This window comes from Branchiostoma belcheri, unplaced genomic scaffold (assembly GCF_001625305.1).
Source record: "Branchiostoma belcheri isolate BF01 breed outbred unplaced genomic scaffold, Haploidv18h27 scaffold3, whole genome shotgun sequence".
Taxonomy (NCBI): domain Eukaryota; kingdom Metazoa; phylum Chordata; class Leptocardii; order Amphioxiformes; family Branchiostomatidae; genus Branchiostoma; species Branchiostoma belcheri.
In genome coordinates this window covers 64948-92745 of record NW_017803909.1, presented here as the reverse complement: position 1 = coordinate 92745, position 27798 = coordinate 64948, and the positions used below count along the sequence as shown (strand labels likewise).

At 40.1% G+C, this 27798-nt stretch overlaps 1 protein-coding gene across 1 annotated transcript; it reads left to right on the top strand.

Moving 5' to 3' along the window:
• Window positions 1-222: 222 nt before the first annotated feature.
• On the top strand, window positions 223-27703 carry LOC109473808 (rhophilin-2-A-like). Its single transcript, XM_019773878.1, has 15 exons — window positions 223-478; window positions 1735-1850; window positions 17732-17860; window positions 18277-18352; window positions 18553-18630; window positions 19037-19161; window positions 20204-20370; window positions 20783-20970; window positions 21096-21252; window positions 21600-21707; window positions 22237-22431; window positions 22622-22698; window positions 22841-22987; window positions 23185-23343; window positions 25205-27703. The coding sequence occupies exons 1-15, from the start codon at window positions 395-397 to the stop codon at window positions 25412-25414; spliced, it is 2016 nt and encodes a 671-aa protein (XP_019629437.1). The 5' UTR covers window positions 223-394; the 3' UTR covers window positions 25415-27703.
• Window positions 27704-27798: the final 95 nt, after the last annotated feature.

The window sequence follows — 27798 nt, the reverse complement described above, 5'->3', positions numbered from 1 at the left end:
GCCTCTGGGAGATCTGACCTTTCGCCCTGATGGACTATGCCACTTAGTTTCCAGGGAGAATTCATTTTTATAGTTTAATACCTTTTGGAGGGAAATTAAAACGGATAAAACCTGCTTACACCCTTTTGCTATCAATATTTCACGTAGTTAAGTGATTTATTCAGGGTTTTTGCTCGATATAATTGAACATTTCGTAAAGCAAACCCTTCAAGTTGCCACATTCCCGGGATGTGGTGATCCGTGACGTCAGCACAGCAGGGTGTAGCACGTACATCAGAGGTTTGTGGACACGGCACAAGGTGGTGGTGTTTCTCAACAAACTGACAAATTCTACCTATCAAACCATCGAGATCCGTGCGAGACCGTCTGGCGGTGGAAAACAGAGCTCACCAACATGACAGATGTCATAGTGAACGGGAGTATAGAAGAGGAGACGGGAGAGAAAAGCCCGCCAAACGGTCACCGACCGTTCCGGAAGGTATGTCCGGGGGACTAGGCGAGGATAGCCGAGCGATAGGGAACACGACGGCACGGTGTATTCCGCACGGGAAGGGTGGGGGAGGCTGTTTTTAGCGGTCAACAGAGAATGTGTGCTTTTGTGCTATTTCCCTGTGTATCTAGCATTCGCACATGCACGATAACTCAGTGTAAATAGGGTTAGAGAGTTAGGGACGGCACCTAACGTGTGGATAAGTCAGTGGGTGGATACCAAAACCCAAGGATCGGATATTGACTCACTAACAACAGGTAGTGACTAAAGCAATGGGTCAGCTAAAGCAAAGTCCACAGGTTGTTAAGTTATCAGCAAAACTGGGTGTGGTGCTTCTGGAATTTCATAAACTATGGCAGACTGCCTTTCAGTATGGAAAACTGACTAGAATGGGCCATCTGTGGAGGAATGTCAACAATGTATTACAAAGGATGGATGGAAATGTGCTATTTGCGGTGTACAATGAGGGAAAAATTGAGACCACAGTCATGCAAACATGCCAGAATTAATCTGTTGACTCGCATGCTTTGTCATTTATTTGTCCAATAGAGATCATGAAAATGTGTGATAAACAACATCTTTATCACGATGCAGGGTATTTAACTCGTTTATCTATGCAGGTATGTGTTGTGTCGAATGTGATGTATCTCGCTTGTCCATATGAGCCATATCTTACACTTCTACCCACCCCCAAAGTGCTTTCTGTAGGTGTTGAAGCTAGTTACTCTGTAGAACAATATACAACATTGCAAAAACATTACAAGGAAATATGAATTAGAAAGTAACACAGTCTCCCTTCCCCATTATCATTCCTGGTCTGTCCCTAGAGTTTGTTGTGAGTGGATTATCCTTAACATCCTGATCATTGTTGTGTGATGATAGTGTACACGTTGGGACACTCAGCTTGACAAGGCCAGAGAACTAGCATTTTGAAGCCGCTGTGATGTGCAGTAGTGTCTGCACTATCATTACCTTTAATAGTGGCCACACCTTGTTAAAAAGGTTGATATTGTTAATGAATAATGGTCACAAACCTTATTTATTCTATTTCAGTTGCAATTGTAACACTGTCACATAGTCTTAAGAGAGTAGACTTCTACAAAGTTAGCATGCCAAGAAAATTATAGGTGAAACACAATACAACTGTATTCAGCAGAAACAATAAATGCCCTAGTGACTTCAAATTCAATATACAATGCTGTATGTAGCTCTTTGACACCAATTTTCTCTGTCCTTGTTCGCAGGGCTCCAATCCGCTGAACCAGACACAGCGCGGCCGACTGCAGCACAGGAGGAGCGTGCTCAACACGCAGATCAACAAGGAAATGCGGATGCGAGCTGGCGCTGAGAACCTATACAGGTAAAAACACACCTGAACCACACTGGGTCATCCCTTATGTTCTTAAGAAGGCAGTTTTACCAACAGTATGTATGTTTATGTATGTCTTTTCTTGCAATCTTTCTGTTAATTCATGACAGCATTTGTACTCCAAACTTGAAACCCACTTGAATTACACTGGTCATCTCCTTTGAATGGTTTGGAGTTCAAAGTGAATCGTCTGTAATTATGTAGTTGCGTAGTTTGCTTGTAAGGTGGAAATTGGCCCTTTTTGTCTCTTTGCATACCAAGGGTTTTACCGCATTTGTTACAAGCTGCGAAGTAACATTCAAATGGGTATGCTTTGGTAGGAGTTAGGGTAAATCTTTTGTAGTCTTGTACAAAAGAGTTTTGCCTGCCATGTGGCCATTGTTATGGCATACTTAAACTTGATATTATAGTAACAAATCACCAGACTTTAAGTGTGGTTATCCTATTGTTGGTTTGTATCAGACACCTGTAGACCTCACAATAGTAGCAACTTGTTCACACCATTACTTTCTATACATCTATTCTGGTAGCTTTTACATGATGGCTTTGGTCTGGCCTCCTTGAAAGAGAAAATGTTCTATAGGTGAAATATTTTAGCAGGTGTTCAAGTAAAAGCAATGTGAACAGCTATAAACAAAGAAGTTTGGATAGCAGTTAGGTACAGAATTCCTTCTTAACTCTAAACGTCGACTACCATTGTACATGTGATAGGTTCAAGTAGTTCAGAAGGCCAAAGCTTAGATTTCTGTGTTTACAAGGGGTTTAAATCTCTTCTCCCTAGTTCTATACAGGATTCTATGGGATAATTCTAAACAGGTGTGTTCAATAGGAGTTGTCAGGGTTTGTGTCTATGAGTTGTTAACACCCTACCATGGAATGTTAAATAGCTTCTCAAATTCTTAAAGACAGATCCATGGAATACAACTGTTTTCCAATGTGTGATTTTGTTGTGTGCCTGTTTGAAGTCAAGAGGACAGGTGTGTTATATTGAGAGGTACCTGTGATGTGTACAGGTGAGTGAATGGGACTCCAGGTTACCCTCACCCTCGCCACAGGGTGCCATCTCTCGATCTCAGATTAGAACAAAGATTGTGACCTGGGAACAAAGGTATAGTCTATTCTTGTCACTCAGTTTAGCTGGCTAAAGTCCAGGTTTTGTCAAAGACTCCAACTTTTGATTAAATAGGTTGTAATTTTCTGACTGTGACAATTTGAAATGTTAGTGACAAATTCACTGTGAAAGCTAGACATCCGTGTTGTGGGTTTTCCAGAGAATCCTGGTCTCCAGGAGGAAAAAAGATAATTATAACCTATGAATGATGTCACCTGTTGCCTGATGCACAGGTCCCTTTTGGGTAAAACAAAAACCCTTAGCCTGGCCCCAGGCATTGGGCGAGGTGTGAGTGACAGGTTAGGGGTCGCCTGCTGAGGACGTGTTAGAGATATACACATTCTTGGCACAGCTTAGCCAGCTCTCTGATACCCATGCCAAAACTTGAAGGTCAGGGCTGACCACAAAAAGTCAAACTATTTCTCCAGACAAGATCAGTCGGATCGGGCAGGTTGCACCATGTCTTCCATGTTGTCCTTGATGCCATAAGATTAATGTGTTGTTCAAAGTTCAACGTAGCAGAAAATATCTTCTCTTGATTACTTGTCCCAAGGCCATTGTACTGGTAATAAAGGAAAGGTCATCTTACATAGTATGTCCCTGTCACAAGCCTTTGGAGTACAACAGTATTTTAATGTAGTATCTGTAATACTTTACCTAAGAAGTGACTAATTGTAATTAAAAAGTTTGTGGTTTGAGAAAAATGAAGGTGTTCATGGAACTATATTTTCACGGTCACGGCAGGTGCAGTAAAAGAAGGTCAGCGAATTATTTGTTAACAGTAATGATAATTTGTGGTACAGAAGTGACCGCAAAAACTGCAGACATAAAAGTACCCCCCAAAAATCAGGAATTACAGTGCAGAAACAATGACTTGCAGAGCCTCAGCCACTTGTGATGACACTGTATCATTATGTGTAATTATCTGGCTCAAGCAGGTTAGGTCTCACACTTTTTACTTCAGCATGATGAGACTTAAATGGCAGACAAAAGGTGGGACCATGTCAATGTCCTTATGCCACACCAAAGTCCCTTTTACACCAGACAAATTCAATAGATGTTGTAATCAAATTCTGCTCAAACAAGACCGACCTTCCATTCATTCTTTATCCAGTTGTAGCACGATTACCACAGCTCATCTGACTTGTTTCTAGATGCTTCCTAATCACTGGATAATTTGTAGATAGGGGGCAATTTTGGCTTGCTTCTGTTTATAGAAAACATAGGAAGCAAAGTCAATTTAGTGTCTGATCATTCCTTTTTGACCAATACATGTGACAATTTTTTAAAAAATTGTAATTTTGATACTGAATGTCCTCTGCAAAGAGCGCTGGAAAAATGTCAGTGGCCAAATTGGAATTTACCCCTAGCAAAGTTATTTTTGCACAGGGTACACATTGTGTTTGCTTTGACGCATGTCAGTATGTATATTTGAAGCTGGTAACCTGCGTATGCTGTGACACACCTGCCATGTAAACAATGGGAGTGTCCCGCCTGTGTCACAGGTAAACCCTTAACTTACAGGTATTTTCCTTTGATGATTCAGAATATTACACTAGTCATGGCCAGTTACTCATATTGATCTTAAAAGGTCCCTTTACTATTATGAGATACAGGTTACAGTTTGTCAGAACTGATACTAACTGCATTTGTAATTATAAATAAGTTATGAAGGTGGCCCTGGATATACAGTGGAGAATTGGAGAGCCTTTGTGATGTTCTATATTTGAAAGAATTATTGCATGGTTGCTGCCATTCCTTTCTTTGGAGTTACAATTGCCATGGAAGAATTGATGGAAAATGTGAAAGATACATTGCGTACAAAAAGTCTGTAAATGCCAAGATAATTTCATGATTGAACATTTTATGGTTTTGAAGTGGAATAACCCACCATGTATGGCGCAGCTGGAATTGTGAGGGCACTCATTCTCACCAGTTGAAGCACCTTTTGTTCACCTTTTATACAGTATAGTACAGGAGAGCACTCAACTCAGATAGCTTGTGTTATGTAACATGTGTTATGAAACATTGTGGTATTAAATTTCCTGTGAATAATATTTGAAATTGCCATGGTAATTGTACGTAAGCAAACATTAAGCTGGGATACAGTAGCTGTTGTATAACAAAAACTCACATTTGCTTACTGGATGTTAACACTTTGTACCCACACTCTCTAACATGCATTGTTACTGTGAGCAAGTGGCTACCTCTTTTCCCTGGGTATTGTAGACAGAAAAGCTGCTGATCTTGAATACACAAACTTGTATAAAGCAAGGTTTTTCTTTCCCACAGGTAAGAAACGGGAACAACTACACTACTTGAAATGCCTATGGGCTGAAATGTTTTTCTTGGGCTTCCTGTACTAAAGACTGGCTCAGTGTAAGATATATCCTTTCAGGGCTTACAAATGCAATGTAATTTATTATGCACAATGAATAGCCATTCAAGCTTGTTACAGGTGACATTCCACACAACACACAGGTCCAAACACAATGGAGGGTCACCATGTTTAGGTCTCAGGCATGACAAACATTTTGCATGTCAATGTTGTGTTTACTCGAGTTTTTGTGAAGTCAGAAAATCCTGTATTTGTTAGAATTGTGAGGAAACTTATCAAAGCTTTCAAAACATTGGTCAAAATCCACTTTACTAAGAAAATGTGTTCTCTATTTCGCTGAGCTTGTTTTTTCCAGGTGAGAGCACATGTGAAGATGTAGTCAGCTGTGAAAAATGTCTGGCCTCAAAAGATCCTCACAATTCTTAAGTTTACACAGGGTCTCCTTAGATCTTGCCGTTCAAATTTTTACCATCTAAAAGAAGTACTTGAAGTGGTGGCAACGTCAAACAAGACAAGGCAACATACCCGTATTTTCATAACTGTCAGTCTTTTACCATATGACAGATTATATTGTTAAAAGATGGATTGTGTGTTTGTATTGTTCATCTCTAAAGAAAGGATGTCATTAAATATTTAGAAGCCACCTTTATAACCATTCTTACACAGGGACAATTGGTAAAAGAAGAACTTGTCAAGCTTCCAAAATTTGTAGACATGCCTTTCTTTGTTTCCCTAATGTAGAGGTTGTTTAGGATTCTGTTGGTTCTGTTTTGTTTTGGTTATATTTTCCATAATGCCGCTGGCTCCCACCCTTTGTATTATGGCCAGTGGCCAGGTATTCAGGAAATTCCATTCCTGGTAGTTTCATCTACAACACTGCACCAGGGCACTTCATGCATGTCCTCTTTATTAAATTACAAAGACTTGTTCACTGACTTCAAGGCCACTATAAGCAAGCTTGGTGGAAGCTCCTACATGTAGTTCCAAGCACTAGTGTCTAGGTTTTGGAGTTGTATCGTAAAAGAAAGCAGACTAAACAAGCAGTGTTAGCAGATTAGTTGTAGGCGTGAGTGAAATATACCAGACTTGTTCAATTTTGTGTCCGCTAAGCACTTAACTCTGTGTTGATGTTAGCTTTGTTTATGCCCCATGGTAATATAGAGATGCCTTTTAGACGTTTTATTATGTCTCTTGGCAACATCATAAGTGATTGGGGCTTTCATGGACTTTGTCAGTCCTGAACCAAGAGTTGTACTGCCATATTCCTTAGAATGGGCACTATGCTACCGGTATACCATAACAAAATACTACAGATCTTAATATGTCTCGGAAATGATAGTTCCATGAACAATTACTCATTCAATCCTGCTCCTGTAGCCTTATGTTTTAGTCCATTTGAACGTGCAGATTTGGATGGACATTTCCTTTTAGATCCTGGATACTGTTAATCATTCCCTGGCCTTGTTTCAAGTGCATATCACATTATATTGCCATTATTGCCACACTCAATACACAGTCTATTTGCCCATTATCTCAAAAAGGGACCATATATCAATCTGCTATATTTGTGGGATGTTTCCGGCGAAGGGAAGCAGGCAGAGGAAGTGATTGTACTTCAGTAGCACATGTCAAACAGGTGGTACAACTTGTACACATCCTGAATACTACAATATTGACTGTTATGCCTGGTAGAACTTCAAAGGCATATTTACCTGTTCCACAGGAAGCCATGTTATACAGGTATGAAGGTCGTTCATGGTCAATGAGAAGTATTCTTGAATTTGTCTCAGTAAACATGTTTTTCTGTCAGAAAAAAAGGAAGCTGTTTATTGGAAATGGCTCTTTTGTCAGAGATTGTAGTTGGTACAAGCTTTAAAGTGTGAACTGTGAAGTATAGACGATATGTTTGTCCACAGGTAGTAGTATGGACTTGTTAACAGCTTAGGTATGTACAAAATATCAGAGTTACAGTGCTTTAGAATTCTAATGGTATGAAACAAGATAAACGTGTGTGTTGCTACTAACTTGTGCTGACGACATATCTTTGTTTCTACCAGTGTTAAAATTACAAGTAATGTACAAAGTGTAACATTGTTGACTGTTTCTGCACAAGTACAAATCAGTTCTAACACCAGATCACAGCTGCTGATTACTGAACAGAACAGACTCTGTCTCCCATATAACATTACAGGCTGTTTTCTGTTCTTTCTGGGCTACAAAGCTGGCTGTTGTTCTTTGAGGACTCCTGATGTTTTTGCAAGGAGCAGACTTCTCTGGACACGGATCACATAACACTGGTCATCTTACCTTTGGAAAGAGTCAAGTAGATGGTACCATTTTTGATGGAAGCCCTAAATTTTACCATGAATAATAACTGTACCTAAAACTGCAGGATGAAAACCATGATGAAGACCACCAAAATGGTAGAAATCAAAGAAGATACTGGACTAGTACCAGGAAAGGCAGGAACAATACATGTACATAAGGACTGTGCAGCCTTGCAAGTTGTAATGAGAGTAGCAAAGGGCCAGTACCTGGTCATAGTATTTAGACAGGTAGGCATATGCTGTGTCACAACATACATTGTATCTGACTTTGTGTAATATCTTAACCGAAAAAAAGTTTGCTGAAAATCTATTGTTTGGTGTTTGACCTTTGAAGAAGTTTCAGGTGTAGTCAGACAGTTCTGTGTATTGTTCAGTGTGGGACATTTGTCTATCAGGCCCATCCATGGCTGAGACCTGTTGACATTTCCTACACAGGTTCATGATCTGGGCTAACCCAAACAGCTGAGCTGCAACAATGGAAGCTTTTGACCAGTCAGGTCTGGACAGTACGGTGCCTTGTTGAGGCTCATTCCATTGTTTTTGTGAAGGTAAAGGGTGGTGAAAGATAGCCTGGACTTCAGCCTTGTCAGCTTTGGTCGGGGTAGTGGGGTAGCGGATCTTGGGAAGTGGACCAAAGCTAACAAGGCTGGACTCTAGCCTAGGTAAAAGAGATACACAGTGATGTAGAACATTTTTTTTGTGAAAAAAATGGAAACAATAAAATGAACAAAGAATGATGAAGAGGGATTTCTAAAACCAGCCACCGTACATTGCAAATGCAAGGAGATAGATTCTACCGTGTCATATAGAAGGCGAAGCAAAAAGATGCAATGGTGGAGAAAGGAAAACTTAGCAAAACAGGGAAAAGAAATATTTGACATACATATTGAATGACTGGTAAGTGAATGACTGGCCCAATTTCCTTCCTTCCTGTAGTGACCTTGTAAGATTCATATTAACCTTGAAAGCCTCTGTAATGGACCATGAAGTACTCAGAGGCTCCCCTGTGTTCCCAACAGCTGCTATACATTAATGAGTTCCAAAGGACATTTGTGCGTGACCTTTCCTGATCATACAGGAAAGGCTTGGATGATAAAGAGATTACTAATTCATTTGCACTATGTAGTTCATCTGACCCATGATATATCCATAATCTCAGGAGATGACAGACCTTAATTTTGAACTTCAAATTCAGTGTCCGCTTGTGTTTTACAGTAATTGTCATTGCCTTTGTGTCCTAACTGTTGCCAGGACTGCTATGCGAGGATAGGGCTGATTAGCCACACTAGATGCTGCACACGGCCTCAACATCAGACTTAGACTGCTACCATCATCTTTCGTGATGGAAGGATGCCTACTTTGCTCTCCTATCAAAAGAATCTTCTAAATTAACATTGACCTTTACAAAAACCTGAGGGTTTTGTGCCTAGTTCATGCAAACCATTACAATTTCACAATGTCTACTACTAGGTTTCATCCAAAGCCAGACTATAGTTTGCACGTCACCAAGATCAAGCTATTGTCGGTTGTCATGCCATGCTGATTAGATGGCAGCCTATGTCTTGGAAATGAACTTGAGAGGTCAGGTACCTCACAAGAAGAGGGAGGATCGCCTTTGTGGTGGTCTTTGAGGGTTCCCATGGCAGAGGAATAACTCTGGGGTCTCAGGAATAGGATTGGAGTGCTTACCCTTTATCTGGAGAGTGTGACTTGGCTTTACCAGTGTGCTGATGGAACTGGGGGGAGTCACGAACTGACCCCTGCAACAATATGCCTGTAGTGGCTGTATAGGCTTTCAGCTCAACAACTGTCAAACACTGCCACTGCATGTATGGGGACATGCAGATAATGTTACAGTATACAGAGTAGTATCAGGGTAGGTGTAGCCAGATCTGTGGTTAATGTGAAAGCAATAGCTTGTCGGGAATAGACCACAATGACTTGTTGTATGAGGTTCGTGCTGGAGTATGTCGGCAGATATTTAATTTGTACTTCTTTGGGGCTGTATGTAAACATGTTGAAATTCAATACCTGAAAACAGTTCTAACCAAAGGAATGTAATTAAGAAATAGTGTGTACCTACATGTGCAATTATAGCCCTCTGCCAAATATTAGAAAATAAGTGGAAATGAATGGAAGCATGTGTGATAAGGACTGTTTTTCCTTGTTCAGTGAGGTTTGTTTACCCTTTAGAAAACTCTCTAACAGTACTTGACCTACCACCAGCTTCAGAGAGGTTTTTCTGAAGAACCGGAGTGTCTGATACTTGTCACTGTGGAGTTGAAAGGAAAATGGGCTTGTTTGTCTCAGGAGAGACCCCAACAGCCATAACAATGTCTGACTATGGCCATGTTTGGTGATGGTTTTAGTCACTTCTCACTACAACACAGGAAAAACCCTGTAAGATGTAAGATGCTACTGGCACTGTAATATTGTAAGAAAGGAACTAGTTGAAGTTGGATAAAGAAGCTTGTGTGAACGACAATAAACAGGTATAGAAAGTTTGTATGCCATTATGAAATCCATTTTTATTGAACTGAAGGTACATTTGATAATGTACAAATAGTACCTATCTCTTCATAGTCTACTGATTGCACAACACAATTTTCATAATGATATACCATCTCTGTCTCTCCATAAATCCACAGTTGATAGACTAGGGTGTAATTTCCTGACTGGAAAGCTGCTAATGTATTGGCTTCCCCCTAACCTTTATGTACAGCCTATAATCTGTGTACTCTGTGGGGCCTGACCAACTCTCAGAGAGATCTGCAAATACTGTTATCATCTCTGTGGGTTAGCACTTTTGTCTTTGAAGTCTGTAGTCTGTTGGCCTACTGTTCTTGGAAAGGGATGGCGGTGGGAGCCGGGGTACTCTCGTGTTGGTGGGGAAGATTGTGACCTTTATCATTTGCCTCGTTTTCTGTTGCTACTCCCCACCAAGTAGCTGGAATGGATACCAAATGTCTTCTAATATTATCATAATTGCAGGAAAGTGATACCAACTGTTTTTAGTTTGAATGTAGAATCTTAAAAAAGGTAGCATTGCTTTTCCATTGAAATTCAATCATAGTTCGACTCAGTTTAGAAAGGTCTGTACTTTACAAGATTATACAGAAGCATACCATGACACCTGTGTTTCTTCTGCAAAAGACTACAGGAGACCTGCAACAAGACCTGGTGAGGTTGAGAAATGTTCAGGTCAGGAGTTTGTTTTTCCTCACTCTCCACAGGGTAATTATCCCCTTCTACCCAGAATTCCTGATGCCCAGCCAAATGGCAGCCTGCCAAACGTACCTCTTTCTTACACAATAATCCCTCAGTAGAACTTGGATCAGTCCTGAACATATCAGTACCAGAAAATGTTTTAGCATGGAATTATTACTGTAATTACTCATTTTTTCACGGTATGTCCACAGTTTTCACGGTCACTTCTTTATTTCTTTATGGTGAAAGCTAACAAATCAATGGCTGACTTTCTTTTTCCTGCACCTGCTGCTACAGGTACCTACCCTGAACATAAGTTCCTATCAACACCTCCATTTTCTCAGACTGTGAAATTTTGCTACCGTGAACGTAAAGTGAATTACAGTCGAATAAAGGAACAGAGGCTATAATATATAAAACTTAAGTCATGGGTATTTGTTTTAACCTTAAAATTTTGTCAACATCTCTCACAACAACAACTTCTGTTTCTTGCATCAGACTCAGAGTACTGAGGAATTTCTATAGGTCTTGGTGCTGCTGCAGTGCCATAATAATAGTCATTTTACCTTATAGTTGGTTCTGATTGATTTTTCCATTACACATTTACAGGATGACTTGTTCCTTTATTGGCCTTGCCATGGACGTTTATCGAGGATCGATAGAGATTGAGTTAAGCAGAAACTGCAGATGGGAACCATGAGTTGAACACAAGTGATATTGATTTTAGTACTGTCTGTCAAAAAGGATATACTTATGAAGTAGATGCTTGAGTATTCTCTTTATTCTGATACCCTTTAGAATAATTGGATATGAATGTAATATTGATATCAAGTAAGGACATCCTGTACCAGTATATTCTTATTTGTTTTGATGGTAAAAGTTCTGCTAAAGATAGTTTTAATGGATGCATTGGTGTGGTACAAGGTGGTTGGAATTGTCTGGCAATACCAGCAAGAATACCAGTCAAGCCACACATATTATTTATATCCGTGTCACAATGATGAATGTATTCATACCATCTCCAAGGCACCTCACTATGCAGCTCTACTATTTTAAGTGACCATTGAAACGTGAAGGATTCCAAAGGTCAACATTTGCCCCCGATATTGACCTGTTATTATACAGTTTGGTTGCTATGCCATATTTTTGTGCCATATTAACCAGGTTGGCTGCTCTACATTAGATTAGTCTGAAGGATCTGTAATGGTATTATTAGAAGAGCAAAATAATTGTCAAAGGTTTTGGTCCAGTTATGGTTTAGTTTGGTTGATAATATATAAGTCTGACAAAATCATCAAAATCTTTATATTTGCTTTTTGCCCCCAATGGGCCATGGTAATACAACAGGAAAACAGACACAATTATTAAAAGTAAATAAAATATATAACAGTATAAGGACAAAACGAACATAAATCAGAACTAGAGTTCCCCGATCTCATACCTTCGCCAAATGATGTTAATCTTTATGGCTGACAAATTATAGATTATTCCCCCTGCTTGTGCAAATAGGATCCTCATTTTCATGAATTATATCAGTTTATCATATTCTCAACCAAAAGACAGTCTTATATTAACAAACAATGGCATTCTAGCATTTCCTCATAAATTATGCAAATAAGGTCCTGATTTGAATACATTATGTTTAATGATGTTCACCTTCACTGTACTTTCAAAGACCATAAGTATGAAATTCCAGGCAGTTATCATTACAGAATTATAACATTTTCTCATTAATTATGCAAATTAAGTCTTCATTTACATAATCAATATCTGCCTGTGTTTATCTCGTTCTCAATTACCAATGCCACAAGCTTCAATAGTCCTATCATGGAATGCAGCTGATTTATAGAATTTCTCCATAAATTATGCAAATTACATCCATATTTGCATAATTGTCACATAATTATATTAAGCATCACGTAAGCTACCTGCATACCAAAAATCACGACAATCCGTCAACCGGTTCTTGAGTTATTCTCTTTTGAATATATTCAAACAGATAGCCCTGCAGTTCCAGAGCAAGCCGCTAGGGGGCCCAAACTCACGTCACTTCTTTCCCAGCACAAGAGCTACGTGCCATCCAAATTTCGTCACCCTAGCATGTCTAGATCATGAGATATCAAAAACGGAAGTTCAGCTGCAGTACCGTAACAAGCTGCTAGGGGGCCCAAAATCTAATCATTTTGAGGTCTCATTAAGACCTACCCACCTACCAAGTATCAAGACAATCCACCAAGGCCTTCTCAAGTTATCGTGTTTACAGACAGACAGACAGACACACACACACACACACACATACACGAACGCCTCTGAAAACATAACCTTCTTGGCGAAGGTAATGAAATCTGAACAAAAGTTACACTATAAGTCCATCTATTTGAAGCCTTTTTAACTTGCCATTATACAAAAATATCTACATGTATGGTAGATTTACCAAATGGTACCGAAATGGATTTTTCAGCCTCCATATGTCTTTCACAAGCCACATAATTTTCAGCCCTTCAGAGCTTACTTTTACATCTACAGAAACAGCAGGGAGGTAAGAGTAGGTAGTGGTATGTGCAGGTTTTGAATCCACACCCACCAAATGAAGTTTGCAGCTGTAGTCATGCCAGAACTATGTGGTAAACACTGCCTTTTCCTCATCACTGACTGACATGGATGAACTTTGGGCATGCTCTTGGCACCAGAGTAGCACTTATCTAACTGATCGAGAACTCTGTGTATGTGGAAAATGCCGTGCAGCCAGGGGCTTTGTTTTGATATCAATAAAACCATGTCTTTAAACAGTTGTTTTTTAATCGTTGGCTCCTTTCACATGTTCTGAGCAAAAACATACTTTTAGACCTCCCCAGTCTATGGCTATCAATTCAATTTGTCTAAAAATTTTGTTACTATGTTTTGTGTCTTGAATATTTAGTCTATGTTACTATACTTTGTGTCTTGAGTATTTAGTCATCTTCAAAGCTTGTTTTGTGATGCACTAGGCTGAGAAATCTATATAAAATACATAATATGTGTATCAAACAAGCATCAAATATAGGTGTTTCAAAAAGTCCAGAACAGTATTTCAAAGGACCCCCAGTGCACACTTAGTTTAATGTGAGCAGAGACATTCTGTTTGTTCTGCCGTGACTGTTTATGTTGAAGTCTGTGATCCCACGCTCGGTTGTTCCAACAGGTGACCCACCTACGTGACAGGTGTCACGGGAACACAACAGTCCCTACTTGAAAATAATACAGGGCTCAAAATATATTTTCTGTGCAGGTAACATTGAAAATTACATGTACCTGCACCAGACAAACTTTATGCACCACTCAGACATTAGGAAGTATGAATCATAGAATCTGATTAAGAAACCATTGATTGCCATTACATTGTATTTCTTTTGCACTTCAACACAATATTGGTAACACCCATTGTAGCAATAAATCTCCACATATACACCTACACCTAGTACATGGACCAGTCAGCTCAGAAATACCTACACAGTCCCAATTTTACCTGCACTAAGGTGCATATGCACCCAGTATTTTGAGCCCTGTAATATAAATTATTTAGGTCTGCTACCGTCTGTAAGGTATCAAGTAATCTTAATTTCCTGGCAACATCTAAGAGATGGAAAGGATGAGATTATTTGTGGAAGTGCCCCCCTCCCCCATCCTGTCTGCTTTTGTCTGACTAAGCAGACAGAGGCAGTGAGGTGTTGATTGTTGTTTCTGGTCCTTTGAAGGCAAGTCTTTGAACTCCTGTCTTGCCTTTGGACACGCAACAAAGCACAACATCTGAAGGAATAGGAGAAGGCAATTATTCGTTAACGGTAAATTCGCGGTATAGAAGCGATGGCACAAGCCGCAAACGTTAAGGTACCACAAAAAAACAGGAATTACAGTATTGTTCTGTGCTATTAAAGTTCGGTTGAGGAAGTTGAAGATGTACATTTGGAGATGGATGATTTCTGCTGAATACAGTAGAGATGCTGTTGATGTCTATGTAAAGTTTATCAGACCTCTGTTTTGTGTGTAATTGATCCTGTTGTCAACAGATAAGATGGTAGACAAGTTGTTGGAGAAACAGTGATATGATAAGATCAGATCCGTTCACTGAAGTAAGAAATTCACACAGAGATGTTTATCCTTCCGACAGCCAAGTATGTGTGAATTCTTTCTTGATGTCCTTCTATATACATTTATACTGTAATCTCCATTATCCCAAATATTTCTCGGATCCTTAATTGATGAACAAATGAGGCGAGAAATAAAATAAGTTAATGGAACATGTATTAAGAGGAGGATTTGGGAAATGTGCATGTGGATTAGCAGGAAAAAACCCTCTCATCTTAAGGGATTTGGTAATGACAGGAAGTTACTAAGCAACAAAGAAGTGCATTGGACATTGCATGTATGGGTGGATTTGGTTGCATGCATAGTAGACAGAAATATATGTCAGTTGTAGGCCTGACCAGGAAAAAAGAGGCTACTTCAAACTTGCGGTGAAATATGAAAAGGGCTAATAGAAATACTAGTACTTGTTTGTCCACAAACACTGGCTAAGGAGTTTCTCAAATTTACATTCTGGCATGTTGTCTTTGCTGTCGGAAATTTTCAATATCAAGAATTTAATCTTTAACTTCTACCTGTCCATTTTTTCTATAATGCCTGTAATGTTTCCAACAGTTGCCTTCAGTTATAATGACCAGCAAGACAGATTCACAAACACAAAAGTTCAGCTGTGATAGAGACAAACATCATCGTACTCAGGGTGTATTGTCATGCATACATGTGTGATTAGTAAAGAGTATTTTGTTTGACCTTCAGCTATTTTAAGTGCCCTAATGGCGGACCACCATGTGTCTCATTACTCAGTTATGTACCAGTGATGACTGAGAACTCAGAGGTGCACAAGGTTGACATAATCATGCTCACACTGGTTTCATTCTTCAACAGTTGAGGTTTAGTGCAACATAGACTTTTCACTATCATGAATTAATTTGTCTGGTGCTTAAAGGGGAAGTCCAATACTTTCAGTTTTGGGGCCTTTTTACCCAAAATCCTATTTGTAAATGGTGATTTATTGGTTTCTGCCAACCCCGCACATATTTGCCGTGATATCTGACCCGATCGATGTTTCGCGGCTAGCGCCAGATTGTCCGCTAGTCGGCGCTGCGACTGAATCTGTGACGTAAAAGGTTTCATTCTGCTACTAGCGTAAACAACAATGGCGGGCGTGCAACCCTTCCGATTTGAACCACAAACTGACAGTAGTGGCGACTCTGAGCCCGATCCAGGCGATGACAACGTTTGGGATGGCGGTGATGTGGAGACAGAGCGTTGGAGGTTGGGGAACCGGGACTGGTGCCGGTGTGGAAACGAAGACAATAGAAACTGCCTGGAAATGCCCTCTGTACGGGAGAGTGTTTGTTGTCACGACCTGCCAGAGCTGACAGACACTGAAAAGAACGTCGGTACAGACCACCCATGCATCAGAAACCACCCTGACTTCGATGTGATTCTGCACCCGGCAAACCTCCGAACTTTGCTGATTTTTCGGTGGGATCTGATCCGGCAGGGCGTGCAGGAGCCGGTCTCTAACATGTCAGTACCGCGGTTTGTTTACGTTGCAATTCACTCAACCCTTTGACGGATTTATTTATATCGACCGCCCATACGCCCAACAGAAAGGAATTGAGGTGGCAGAATACTACCTTTCCTGTTTCGTGGTTTTTAACAACTTGTCAAAACAACACCTTTTTGTCTGCTAATTACAGTACATTTCTGTATGCGTTCTAATCTTAGACACATGTGTTAGTCGGATTTACATTTTCCCATAATAATTGTGCTCACAGCTAGTACAGTGGTCGTCACATTTTTGGTTCCATCTGGAATTGTAAGGCTTTGAAATCTGAGGTGCTATTTGTTTTAAATAATGAAAACAGCTAGCTACATGCGTACTTCTGCCATATAGACTGAAAATTTCAACAGAATTCAATGACAACTAGAGTTCCACGAGCATCCAGGCTCGAAATGGTCTGAACACACCCGCCAGTGGACGCTCTTCTTGTGTACTAACTCCTTGATTTTCTCCGGCGTCAGTTTATTTACAAGATTGTTCCTCATGCTGACCAACCACCTGTGTAGCCTATCGTGGTCTTTTGGAAACTTGTGGAAGCTTACGCCGCGCTCCTTTGACGCAGGGCCATACCAACAGCCACAACGTGCACAACGCGGCATACTTGCAGCGAGCTATGTACTGGCAGACAGACTGAAATGGCGCGCGCTCCAAATCTGTTCCAATGAAACCTTTTACGTCACAGATTCAGTCGCAGCGCCGCCTAGCGGACAATCTGGCGCTAGCCGCGAAACATCGATCGGGTCAGATATCACGGCAAATATGTGCGGGGTTGGCAGAAACCAATAAATCACCATTTACAAATAGGATTTTGGGTAGAAAGGCCCCAAAACTGAAAGTATTGGACTTCCCCTTTAAATGATGTTCAATAGCTCTTCTTTTTCCATCCTAATATTACCTGCATGTAATAAAGGCTCAAATAGAACAAGAAATAGTTATGCCTTCAAGTACAAGGATTGAGGTGTTCAAAAACTCAATTTTCCATAGAACTATTGTAGAGTGAAACTTATTGCAACCAAGTACAGTAGGGGCATAATCATTAGGTAGCTTTAAAGAATGTTTTAGATTAGATGTTAAAAGGCTACTGGTGTACCGGTAATACATATAGCCAGCTGCAGCAAAGCTGGTGTGCTACACAGAGGGGAGGTTACACAGGCTATACAGATACAGATTCTTGCTCCACCGTGTATGTGTTCCCTATGCTAATCTCCGCAACGTTAGTCACAATATTCATCCTGTTTTTTTTTTCCTGTTGTGCAGAGCGTGTAACAGCAGGAAGATGAAGGAGACCGTAGCTCTGGAGCTCAGCTTCGTCAACTCCAACCTCCAGCTGCTGAAGGAGGAACTGTCCGACCTCAACAGCTCCGTGGAGGTTTACCAGAGTGACAGGTTAGTGTGGGAACCAAACTACCAGATACTGCAATTTCACTTAATGTTTCCGGTAGCAAAAGTTCACGGTAGGGTAGCAAAACTTCACAGAACTATATCTTCATGGTGGCAGCAGGTGCAGTAAAAAAGAAAGTCAGTGAATTATTTGTTAACATGTTGTGATAAGTTCGTGGCACAGAAGTGACTGGAAAAACCTGCGAAAGCTGCATGTACAAAAGTACATGTACTGTGAAAAAAGATCAGGAATTGCAGTACACCGTTGATTAAGATCTAATGCCTATAAATATCCCTCCCTACACATTTGAAAATGTCACATCCTGTAGCTGTGATGGTGGTAGATATGGAAACAATAGAAGGTAAAGGTTAAAAGCATCATTTGGTCCTAACGATGTCTGATTACCCTGTTCTGCCTACAGCGAAACCAGAGCAACTCCCATGATCCCGCTGGGGCTGAAGGAGACCAAAGATGTGGACTTTAACATACCTTTCAAGGTCAGATTCTTATTTTATACGCAAAATTTGCAGACTTACAAGTTGCACAGTTCTGTCTTGGTTTTAACAAATTGTCATTGTCGGCTATGATTGTCAGAGATTACACTGAATGCTTGGAAGAGTAGACATAAACTGTGTGGCAGGCAAAACTAACAAAAAACAAACCTAACGTAACTCTGTCTTGTGGTTTTTACCTACAGGATTTCATCCTAGAACACTACAGTGAGGACAGCAGTGAGTACGACGGAGAGCTGAAGGAGCTGCATGACCTCAGAAGGGTGAGAGGGAATCTTCCACATTGTTACATTGTCCATACCCATTCTTCATGGAGTGTATCTGAAAATTATAATCGTCAGAACCTAGGTCTTGATGTACATGTACAACCAAGTTTAAGCCTACACATTTTCATCTTCCCTTTTCCTGACCAACTATGTCACATGTTGTAACTGTTCTAACCATTACGCTGATAAAAGTTAGACATCCAGGTAAACAATACTCATAGACAATTCAAACTCCCCTACTGGGTAAAATATGAAGATTTCTTGTTGATGTTTCAAATGTCAACCATCACTATTCTTCAGTGTCACTAGAATGATTTTATAGAAGTAGTTCACACTTATGTGTTCAGCGTCAGTTGTTCCCTAACCATATAAAACATTCTAATCATTGTTGTTGCCCCTGCAGGCCATGCGGACCCCTGAGCGAGACGAGGCAGGAATAGAACTCCTGATGGAGTACTACAACCAACTGTACTACGTGGAGAAGAGATTCTTCCCTCCCAACAGACACCTGGGCATCTACTTCCACTGGTAAGATCAGGCAAAGACGTAGACCAGTGACTTGCTTTACTAATGACTAGTAATGTATCATTGACTGGTCTGTCATGCACTTAGAACCTGAACTGCATTAAACTTTTAAACCTGCATGAATAAAGAGACTCTTTTACACAAGCAAGAGGCTGACGTTTCGGTGACCGTCTGTCACCTTCATCATGGCAATTCTGACTGGTTCACATTGCATAGCACAGGTGTTGCTGCTATAGACGTGTTGAGCTTCCCAAACGCAAAGTATTTACATATCTACATGGTTACCGAGAACGGTATCTACAATGCAGTCCCAAATTTGACTGCAATTAAACTTTGGGCTGTCAAGTTAATTTGGTACATGCTACATATAGAAAAATATTCTTAAGGATATTTGTTGTGGTAAGAGTGGGGGGGAGTCAGGATGTCATGTGTTTCCAATACTCTGCAATAGTCCGTTCTAGGCCAGCAGGTGACCAAAGGTTAGGACAAACAGGACTCAAGGCTTCAGCAGGGTGACCTTAGACTCCTTCATATTCATCAGATGACAACATCTCTACTTAACCCCCGTGCTGGTAGTTATCTGTGCCAGTTATAGCCAGGCATACCGAGATATAATCTGCATCACATGTCAATGCTGTCAACCATAATCAACTACGAATGGATGTAGAAATAGCGAGAATTCTTCTAGCATTAGAGTAGTGGACGTCTTTTTCTGTTTTGCCTAGGGCAAGTCATTGACCGTTTGAAACTGTAAGCCTTTGCAATGAAGGCATGAGTTGAAGGCATGCAGTCACTACTGATAGTGTAAAAAGAGGAAATAGCTGAAATTTTCTTCATCACTGTGAGTTGATATTAGGCTTATCTGCCGTTAGTCAGGTGAACTCTGCATGGGACTGTATTCTGAGGTTTAGATAGATAAGACTGTCTGTATGGCTACATATGTCTGCTTATATAGACTATCCAAGGCTCCTACAAGTACAAAATGTACCCATAATTTTGTCTTCAAGTAGATACTGCATGTTAATCATGGCTGTGTGTTTGTCAGGTTTGACTCGCTGACAGGAGTCCCGTCCAGCCAGCGTACTGTAGCGTTTGAGAAGGGCAGCGTTCTCTTCAACATCGGCGCCCTCTACACACAGATCGGGGCAAAGCAGGACAGAACCAAGAAGGATGGAATCAACGCCGCAATCGATGCTTTCCAGAAAGCTGCAGGTACCAAAAACAGAAACATTGTTTCATCTTTAAAGGTTAACAGGACGTGTAATGTTTACATTGTATTACAGAATATTTATACAATTCTGAAAATTGAATTGTTTCTTGCCAACAATGTAAAAGGATATCTTTGAGGTAGATACAACAAGAAGAACTTTATTGCAAGACAATATACTGTAGCTGGTACAGTGAAAGAGCAAAGTTGCTATTGCAACATTTATCTAACAGTATTAACACTTTTATTAAGAAGTAAAAGTTCTAACAGTTCTAAGAAGCTGATCATTGACTTCTATAGATATAGATGTTCCTGTGTGTTTGATGTATCATGCCTTTGCTTGACATTGAATTTCATACGGTTATAAAGGGCATAGATACAAACATGCTAAATGAACTACTGTTTCTCTTCCTTCAGGTGCCTTTAAGTACCTGCAGGATAACTTCAGCCACGCCCCAAGTATGGACATGGGTCTGGAGACGTTAGAGGCCCTGATAAAGCTGATGCTGGCCCAGGTGCAGGAGTGTGTGTTTGAGAGGAAAGTACTGGATGGGTGGGAGGAAAACCTCACTAACTGTCTCACTGTGGCACAGGAGTCTGCAAAGGTGGGTTTGTGTGATGTAGCGTTCCTGCCAGCATCCGTCTTTCATTCATCTTTTGGCTTTTCTTAAGGTGATGTCAACACTGGGTCAAAGGTATCTGGTTAACCATGATTTTTTTCCCCCTTTAGGTGTCTGAAGCATACAGCATGGTTCACAAGGCCATGAACACGCCGCCTGTCAAGGACTACGTGCCCTTCTCCTGGATCTCCATGGTGTTGGTCAAGTCTGAACACTTCAAGGCACAGTCCCACTACCTGGCTGCTGTAGGCTTCATCGACCAGAAAGGTACAACGTCATGTATGTCATTAGGAATGCGCATATTGATTGGTTTGTTTTTATGAATTGCAAAGTCCATTTAGGTGCATACTTTGATATGTGTGTGTTGCATGTAATCTGAACTACAAATGTAGTTTGTATGCCTTCCATTGATTATTCATATTTTGTTATCGGCACATCTTTTGGGTGTTTTCACACAATCAAAAGTACTGAAAAAAATTGTTTATGCTTTAATGTGGTCTTTTGCAACAGCAGTATGGCAAAATACATAATAGAAAAAAAAACAATACATACAGGAATGCAACCATTTTAAACTGTTTGCTCGTCATGACTTGTGTGTCTGTGTATCTGTGCAGGTGATAATGATGAAGATGAGTTGGAGAAGCTGCTGTCTCAGGTCCACCTGAGGGATGCTGACAGCCCCTCCACAGTCGCTACAGACAGGGAGGACAGAAAACAGCTAGGTAAAGTCACCACTGGAGTCAGGTCTACAGACCTTTAAACCTTAGATCCTTCTGTAATCTTGTTGCATAGGTTGACTTGGTAGCAGGTTTTTTCTCTCTAAAGGTTGCAGTTTTGTGCTGCTACTGCCATTTCCTCAAGCAGATTTAATGCCAGTTTTTTCTCATCATTTTGTATTGTTCATCAGAGAGTAACTTCAGGTCATCCTCTCGGGTGTGTCAGGTTCATGTGCAAGGTCCACAGGTCAGACAGAATTCAGGCATTACTGAGAAATAAGAGTTAGTGATAAGGCCACACCAATTTGATTTGTTGGTTCTCAGATTTAAAAAAATGAAACAACAAGGCACAAGAAAAATGAAAATAAATTTGGGGATTTGATGATTGTGTTGTTTTTGGAGGTGTTTGCAAGATATTCAGATACTTAGTTTATGCTGTTGGTAGCTATGTTATAATATATGCCAGTAGTACAAGTAGTACAGGGGAAAAAAAGATCTCTATTGTAACATAAAGTAACTGTCTTGACCCTTCCAGGTAAAGCCCACCTGCGGGAAGCCCTGATCCTACACGAGGATGCCTTGAGAGTCCACAGGATGTGTAAGAAGCTGCGACAGATCGACACACTGGGCACCATCCTGAAGGAGGCCCACAACAAGTCCATGACCAAATATAGTGATGTGGAGGAGGAGGATGAGTTCTATGATGAAGTCATTGCTCCGAGGATACAACGTGAGAACCTGGTTTTAACAAAACAAGAGATTTTGTATTTTTGAAGGGTGTAATAGAACAGTATTGTATACTGTTCCTCGGATGTTGTGAACGATCCATTTGAAGTATTTATGGTTGAAAATGGGTAGTACAATGTATTTGATTTTCTTTCCCTTCAGTGTACTATAACAGACTTTACATTCTTCTCCAGCTAAAACCCACCAGAGACCAGAGATCAAACCACCCAACTTTGCAAATGTCAAAGTAGTGGACATTTTCCACAGACTGGTAAGATTGTTTTTTTTTACAATATTTTCTCAGCAAATGTATTTAGCAGTTCCACATTTTTTTTAATGTAGAGGTAGTTCAGATGTTACATCACGATTTGTCTGAATTATTTTAGTAAGATTCTATCTATTTTTATCTACAGGGCCCTCTTGCAGTGTTTTCCGCCAGAAACCAATGGAGCGTGCCCAGAACGTGTTTGATGGAGAAGGGTGAACAGGGCTTTGGGTTTGTACTAAGAGGAGACTCACCAGTCATCGTAGCAGAGGTGGAGCCTGGCAGCAAAGCTGCGGTAAGAGTTGTACTTCAACTGCTCCCCCTAGCAGCCATGGAAAGAACTACAAGAAAAGACATGATAGCACTTAACAATGCATTTAAACAGAATAATTTCATTGACTTTCTCTTTACTCTTAAGGGTAGCTGTCCGAAGCATGCTTTATCATCCTTTTAGCCATTTTAACAATATTCCTGCAATTTCTTCATCCACAGCAAGGTGGCGTGAAGCCGGGTGACTTTATCGTGGCGGTGGACGGGCGGAACGTGAAGTGGGGGAAGCACCACGAGGTCATTAACCTCATCCTGAGCTGCGGCGAGCAGGTCAGCATGCAGGTGGTGACCCCCCAGGGTCGGGACTACCTGCACCCTCAGGTGAGACAATATGATAGCCTGTACTACATCTTCAGTATCTCAGGACCTGTACTCAGTGTTCTAGCCAGTGTCCCTCTTTCCATCATTTGGTGGAATTTCGCTGTGCACAAGGGACAAAGATTTGCCAAATCTGTCATCTTTGATGGACAAAAATTGGCATGTAAAGAAATGGAAAGATGTCATTAAACTAAGTTTGGTGACATGAGAAGAAGAAGAACTAAGCATAGTCCATCAGAAAAATTTGCCCCTCAAAATGCAGGCCATAGCATTTCAGAGGGTCAAGATTTCACAATCTTCCTGGGAAAGCATGTCCTGAACCCCCTAAGATTTTCACTCCTCTGATGCGATGCCTTGTGTGTTTGGTGCTTGATATGATGTTACGTCAAACAAATTGGAGATGACAGAAAAAAAATTAAGGCTGGCTTGAATACTAGCCTGGGTACCATCCTACTTGTATGCCGGGGCTCCAACACTTGCTTCCCTAACAAGTAGGATGGTACCCAGGCTATTGAATACTGTACATTTATATAGTTCACTAAAAAAAACAGAAATGATATAAGATTCGATAGGTACAGTTTTGTGTGTCGAATTTCTCTCTTCCTTTCTCTGTATTTCTTATTTTCTCCATACTTTCTTCCCCATTGTTCTCCTTCCTTCTGTCTATCCCCTGACCCAACCCCACCCCCCTGACCTGATACCCCCTCCCCCGTGAGTAGCCCCCCCTGCTGATGTGTTGGGCCCCTGAAGGAGATGATGGTTCAGTGGTGATGCCCATGTCCTGTGGATGCCAGTATTTGTAGTGACGACGTCCCATCCTGTTAGTACTCTCCATATAGCCTTTTTCTCTCACCCACAAAACTTCCCTAAACACAGCCGTGCTGTTGATATTTATGTTTCAATAAGAATACTAACTGTTGTATAACCTGTCCTCAGAGAGTTTCACCTCTGTGCAATACGTGAAGCTGATACAAGTGTTGCAGTGTTATAATTACTAACTACCGGTACATGTATCTTGAACTGTGCCTCTGGTTAACCATATGCTATATGATACAAGCAAATAAAGAATGTGATTCTTTCCGATGTTTTATTATTGATGGCATGAGTTTTGTCTTCATCCTCTGATAACTATAGTTATGTAAGACTATTAACTAACAGACCTTGTCTCACATTTTTTCTGCTCTGCTTAAGTGAGTGACAACTTGCTCAGTAAGTCCATTGCTGCTTTAGGCAGTGTTTCATTTACTTAAGTGTATTGTAGGCTGTGGTTTTCATTCTGAATTTTGGCTCAGCTTGAGGGAGGGGGTTTTCTCGAGACAGAAATTCCTTTCCCAATAAATATTTTTGTGACTATTCTGCAGAGAAGGGAAAAAAAACAAAGGGAGGGTATGCAGACTTCTGAAGCTTCCTCACAAGTTACAACTTGGTTCCATTGTATCATATTTTATGTTTGCTGGTATCTTGACCCAAACATTCATACATTTTCATTTCAGGCACACGGAAGTGCTCCTGTGTATTATGATATGCTTTCCATTTAAGTAAGCAGGTTGACCATTTCTTGGTGTTGTAGGGGATTTGACAATTGTGTTGTTTTTGGAGGTGTTTGCTAGATATTCAGGTACTTAGTTTATGCTGTTGGTAGCTATGTTATAATAGTAGTGCCAGTAGTACAAGTAGTACAGGGGAGCATGGGGGCTTTGCTGGAACTTTGGTTGCTTGGCCCTCTGCAGCACCTCACTGCGCTGCTTGGTGGAGTGTTTTTCCTGATTGTGAGGTTTACATGTAACTACTGTATGCAACCTGTATAGCATTGTGAGAACCATTTCATAGGTCTAATTCTTAACATTGTGTTTACCTTCTCTAGCTGAGCAACGAGCAGAATGGTCGATCCAGCAGCAGGCTCAGTCAACAGGAGATGATGAGGAAAGAGAGTTCCCCCACCACGTCAGAGACAGGGTCCACCAACAGCAAGCGTTTCAGCTGGGGGTTCCGTAGGAGGGAGAAGTCACACAGCCAACTCTCGGCACACTCACGGGCACAGATCAACTCCAACAGAGAAAGCTGCATGTGGTAGTCAAGATACCGTCTCACTGGCCGCCCTAGCTGACCACCCCCATTATAGAGTGTGGGAGTCCAAAATTAAAGTACCGTATACCCTCAGTTAGACCCTAAGTTAAAAATACTGAGGGATCTCAATTTCAGTTACGCCACCTATATTGGCACATGGAATGTTACAAATCATAACATTTTTGCAACAAATTGTCGAAGGACCTCTCCATTTTGAATATTAAATGGGGGGATCAGATAATGTAGACGTTTTATCAGTAGTCTATGTTAGTTTTTCTAGTCACGACTGCTAGAGAAAAAACTGTAGAAGGATTTAGACCAGTTATAGCCAACTTCCAGAACAAAATGTATTGTGTAGGAAAGAGAAAGAGGACAAATTATTATTTGTTAGATGACTACCGGTATGTTTCTACATCTTAACAGTGAAATAAGTGTTGTATACATTTGTACAGGTTTATTCCATCTAATCTGGTTATACCCGGTAGATTATTGCCTCAATGCTCAAGCCCTTGCCTTAAACAGTGGTTTCTTGTAATGTCTGTCAACTGCTATATATATCATATCTCTGATAAGTCTCTTCATGTTTACAGTTTAGTCAACATTTCTGAGTGATCCATTGAAGCATACGTTTCTTTTTCCTGTGTATTTAATGATGACTTCATTGTGACAGACATTGTTTATATCATTCTGTAAAACAGGGTTGTATGTATTTTCAACAGAGAGCTGGCTCTGAAGGAAGAAAAAAATTGGGAAGCTGCTATCCTGTAACTAATAACCTTGGTAGGAAATGTACAGATTGTTAGTTTACACATTCTAGGTGAGATATTTAATGATTTTAAAGTACAGTTTGTATCTAACTTATTGTTATATCTCTGAATGTGGAGGAAGCTGTAGAATAGTATCAACTGGTAACTATGCAACTTTCTACAGATTTTAATGCCTGCACGTTTGTATGTATCTACTGAATACACTATATCACACCTGTTATGTTTGTATCGTAACAGCCGGTTGGCTTATGAGGTGGCATGCAAGTTGACACATCCAATCAAAAGAACTGTTGTGTATATATAGGTGGTCTGGTCTGGGGACTGCCAATGACACATGACAATGCCTGATTTATCATGCACTTTTAATTGTTGTCACTAGATGGCGCTCATGTGCAGTAAGTTGATATTGGTACCAAGATGATGAGAAACAACAGATTAAGAAGATTAATAAGATAACAAAAGGAGTCTGGTATCATCACAAAAGTGGATTTGCTATGAAAGGTTTATTTTGTGATATATATACATTTTGTGAGGTAAATACAACAAACAGCAAGTATATATCTGCTTGATGCTTGATATAGGAAAATGCAAGGAATGTTTTGTATTTACAAAGATGCAGACAGTGATATATTTTCATGACTGATGGTGACAGCTCTGAATCTTGCCAGTTTTTATACTTGCAATCACAGCCATAGTGGGAGCAATAAAACCTTCATCATTTTGTAGACGGAAGTGGAAGGGAGGTTGGTACGATTGTAATGACAATGAATGGTTTTAATCGAAATTGGTGATTGTATGAAGAAGCCGATTTCTTAGCCATTATTACAACATGTTGAAGTAAGTTATCACATTTTTTGTATGGACCTCTGCTAACATCCACATTTTATCAAGGGTTTACATGTACATACCTAAACATCCGAAGAAACTTTGTTGTCATTTTAAAGTAAATTTCTTTTGTTAACAATCAGGACAGCATTGCTGGTGCCAGTACATATGCTCACCCATCAGCCCTATTTTATTTCCATCAGTCTAATGTACAAATAGTGATATTGTGTATCCTTCCTTTAGAGAGTTATGACACATGATAGGTCATGCTTTAACTTAGATATGTATGACTTTTAGGAGGTTTTAGATTTTCAGCAACTTTTTTCTTCAAGTCATAATGTGCAAGAATAAGGAAAACCTTATGTTACATTCTGTTTGTAAATGTATTACCGAAAGTATTATGCTTGCAACAGTGATTTGTATATATTAAGCAAGAGTTATTATTAAATGAACAGAAAGGGAGTCTTGATGGAACAGATATGGCACTGTATATTTGCACTGGCTCTTAAAATAAATACAAAACAACAGCTCAGCTTTGTTGGTTGTATTGTAATGTATTATATCCATGCTGTATACCACAATTTTCTTATCTACTAGTAAAAGATGTACATCTGTTAAGAATACATAATGTCATATTTAAAGTTGTAATTTTACTCTTAAGTTAACCAGAAGATATGAAGCACTGAATAAAGTATGAAAAAATCTGTGCCTGTTGCAGTCAGTTTTCTTTCATAACGTTTACAAACGACTGATTATTTTAAGTAATAATGATTGGCATAAGATAATATAATTTTATAAT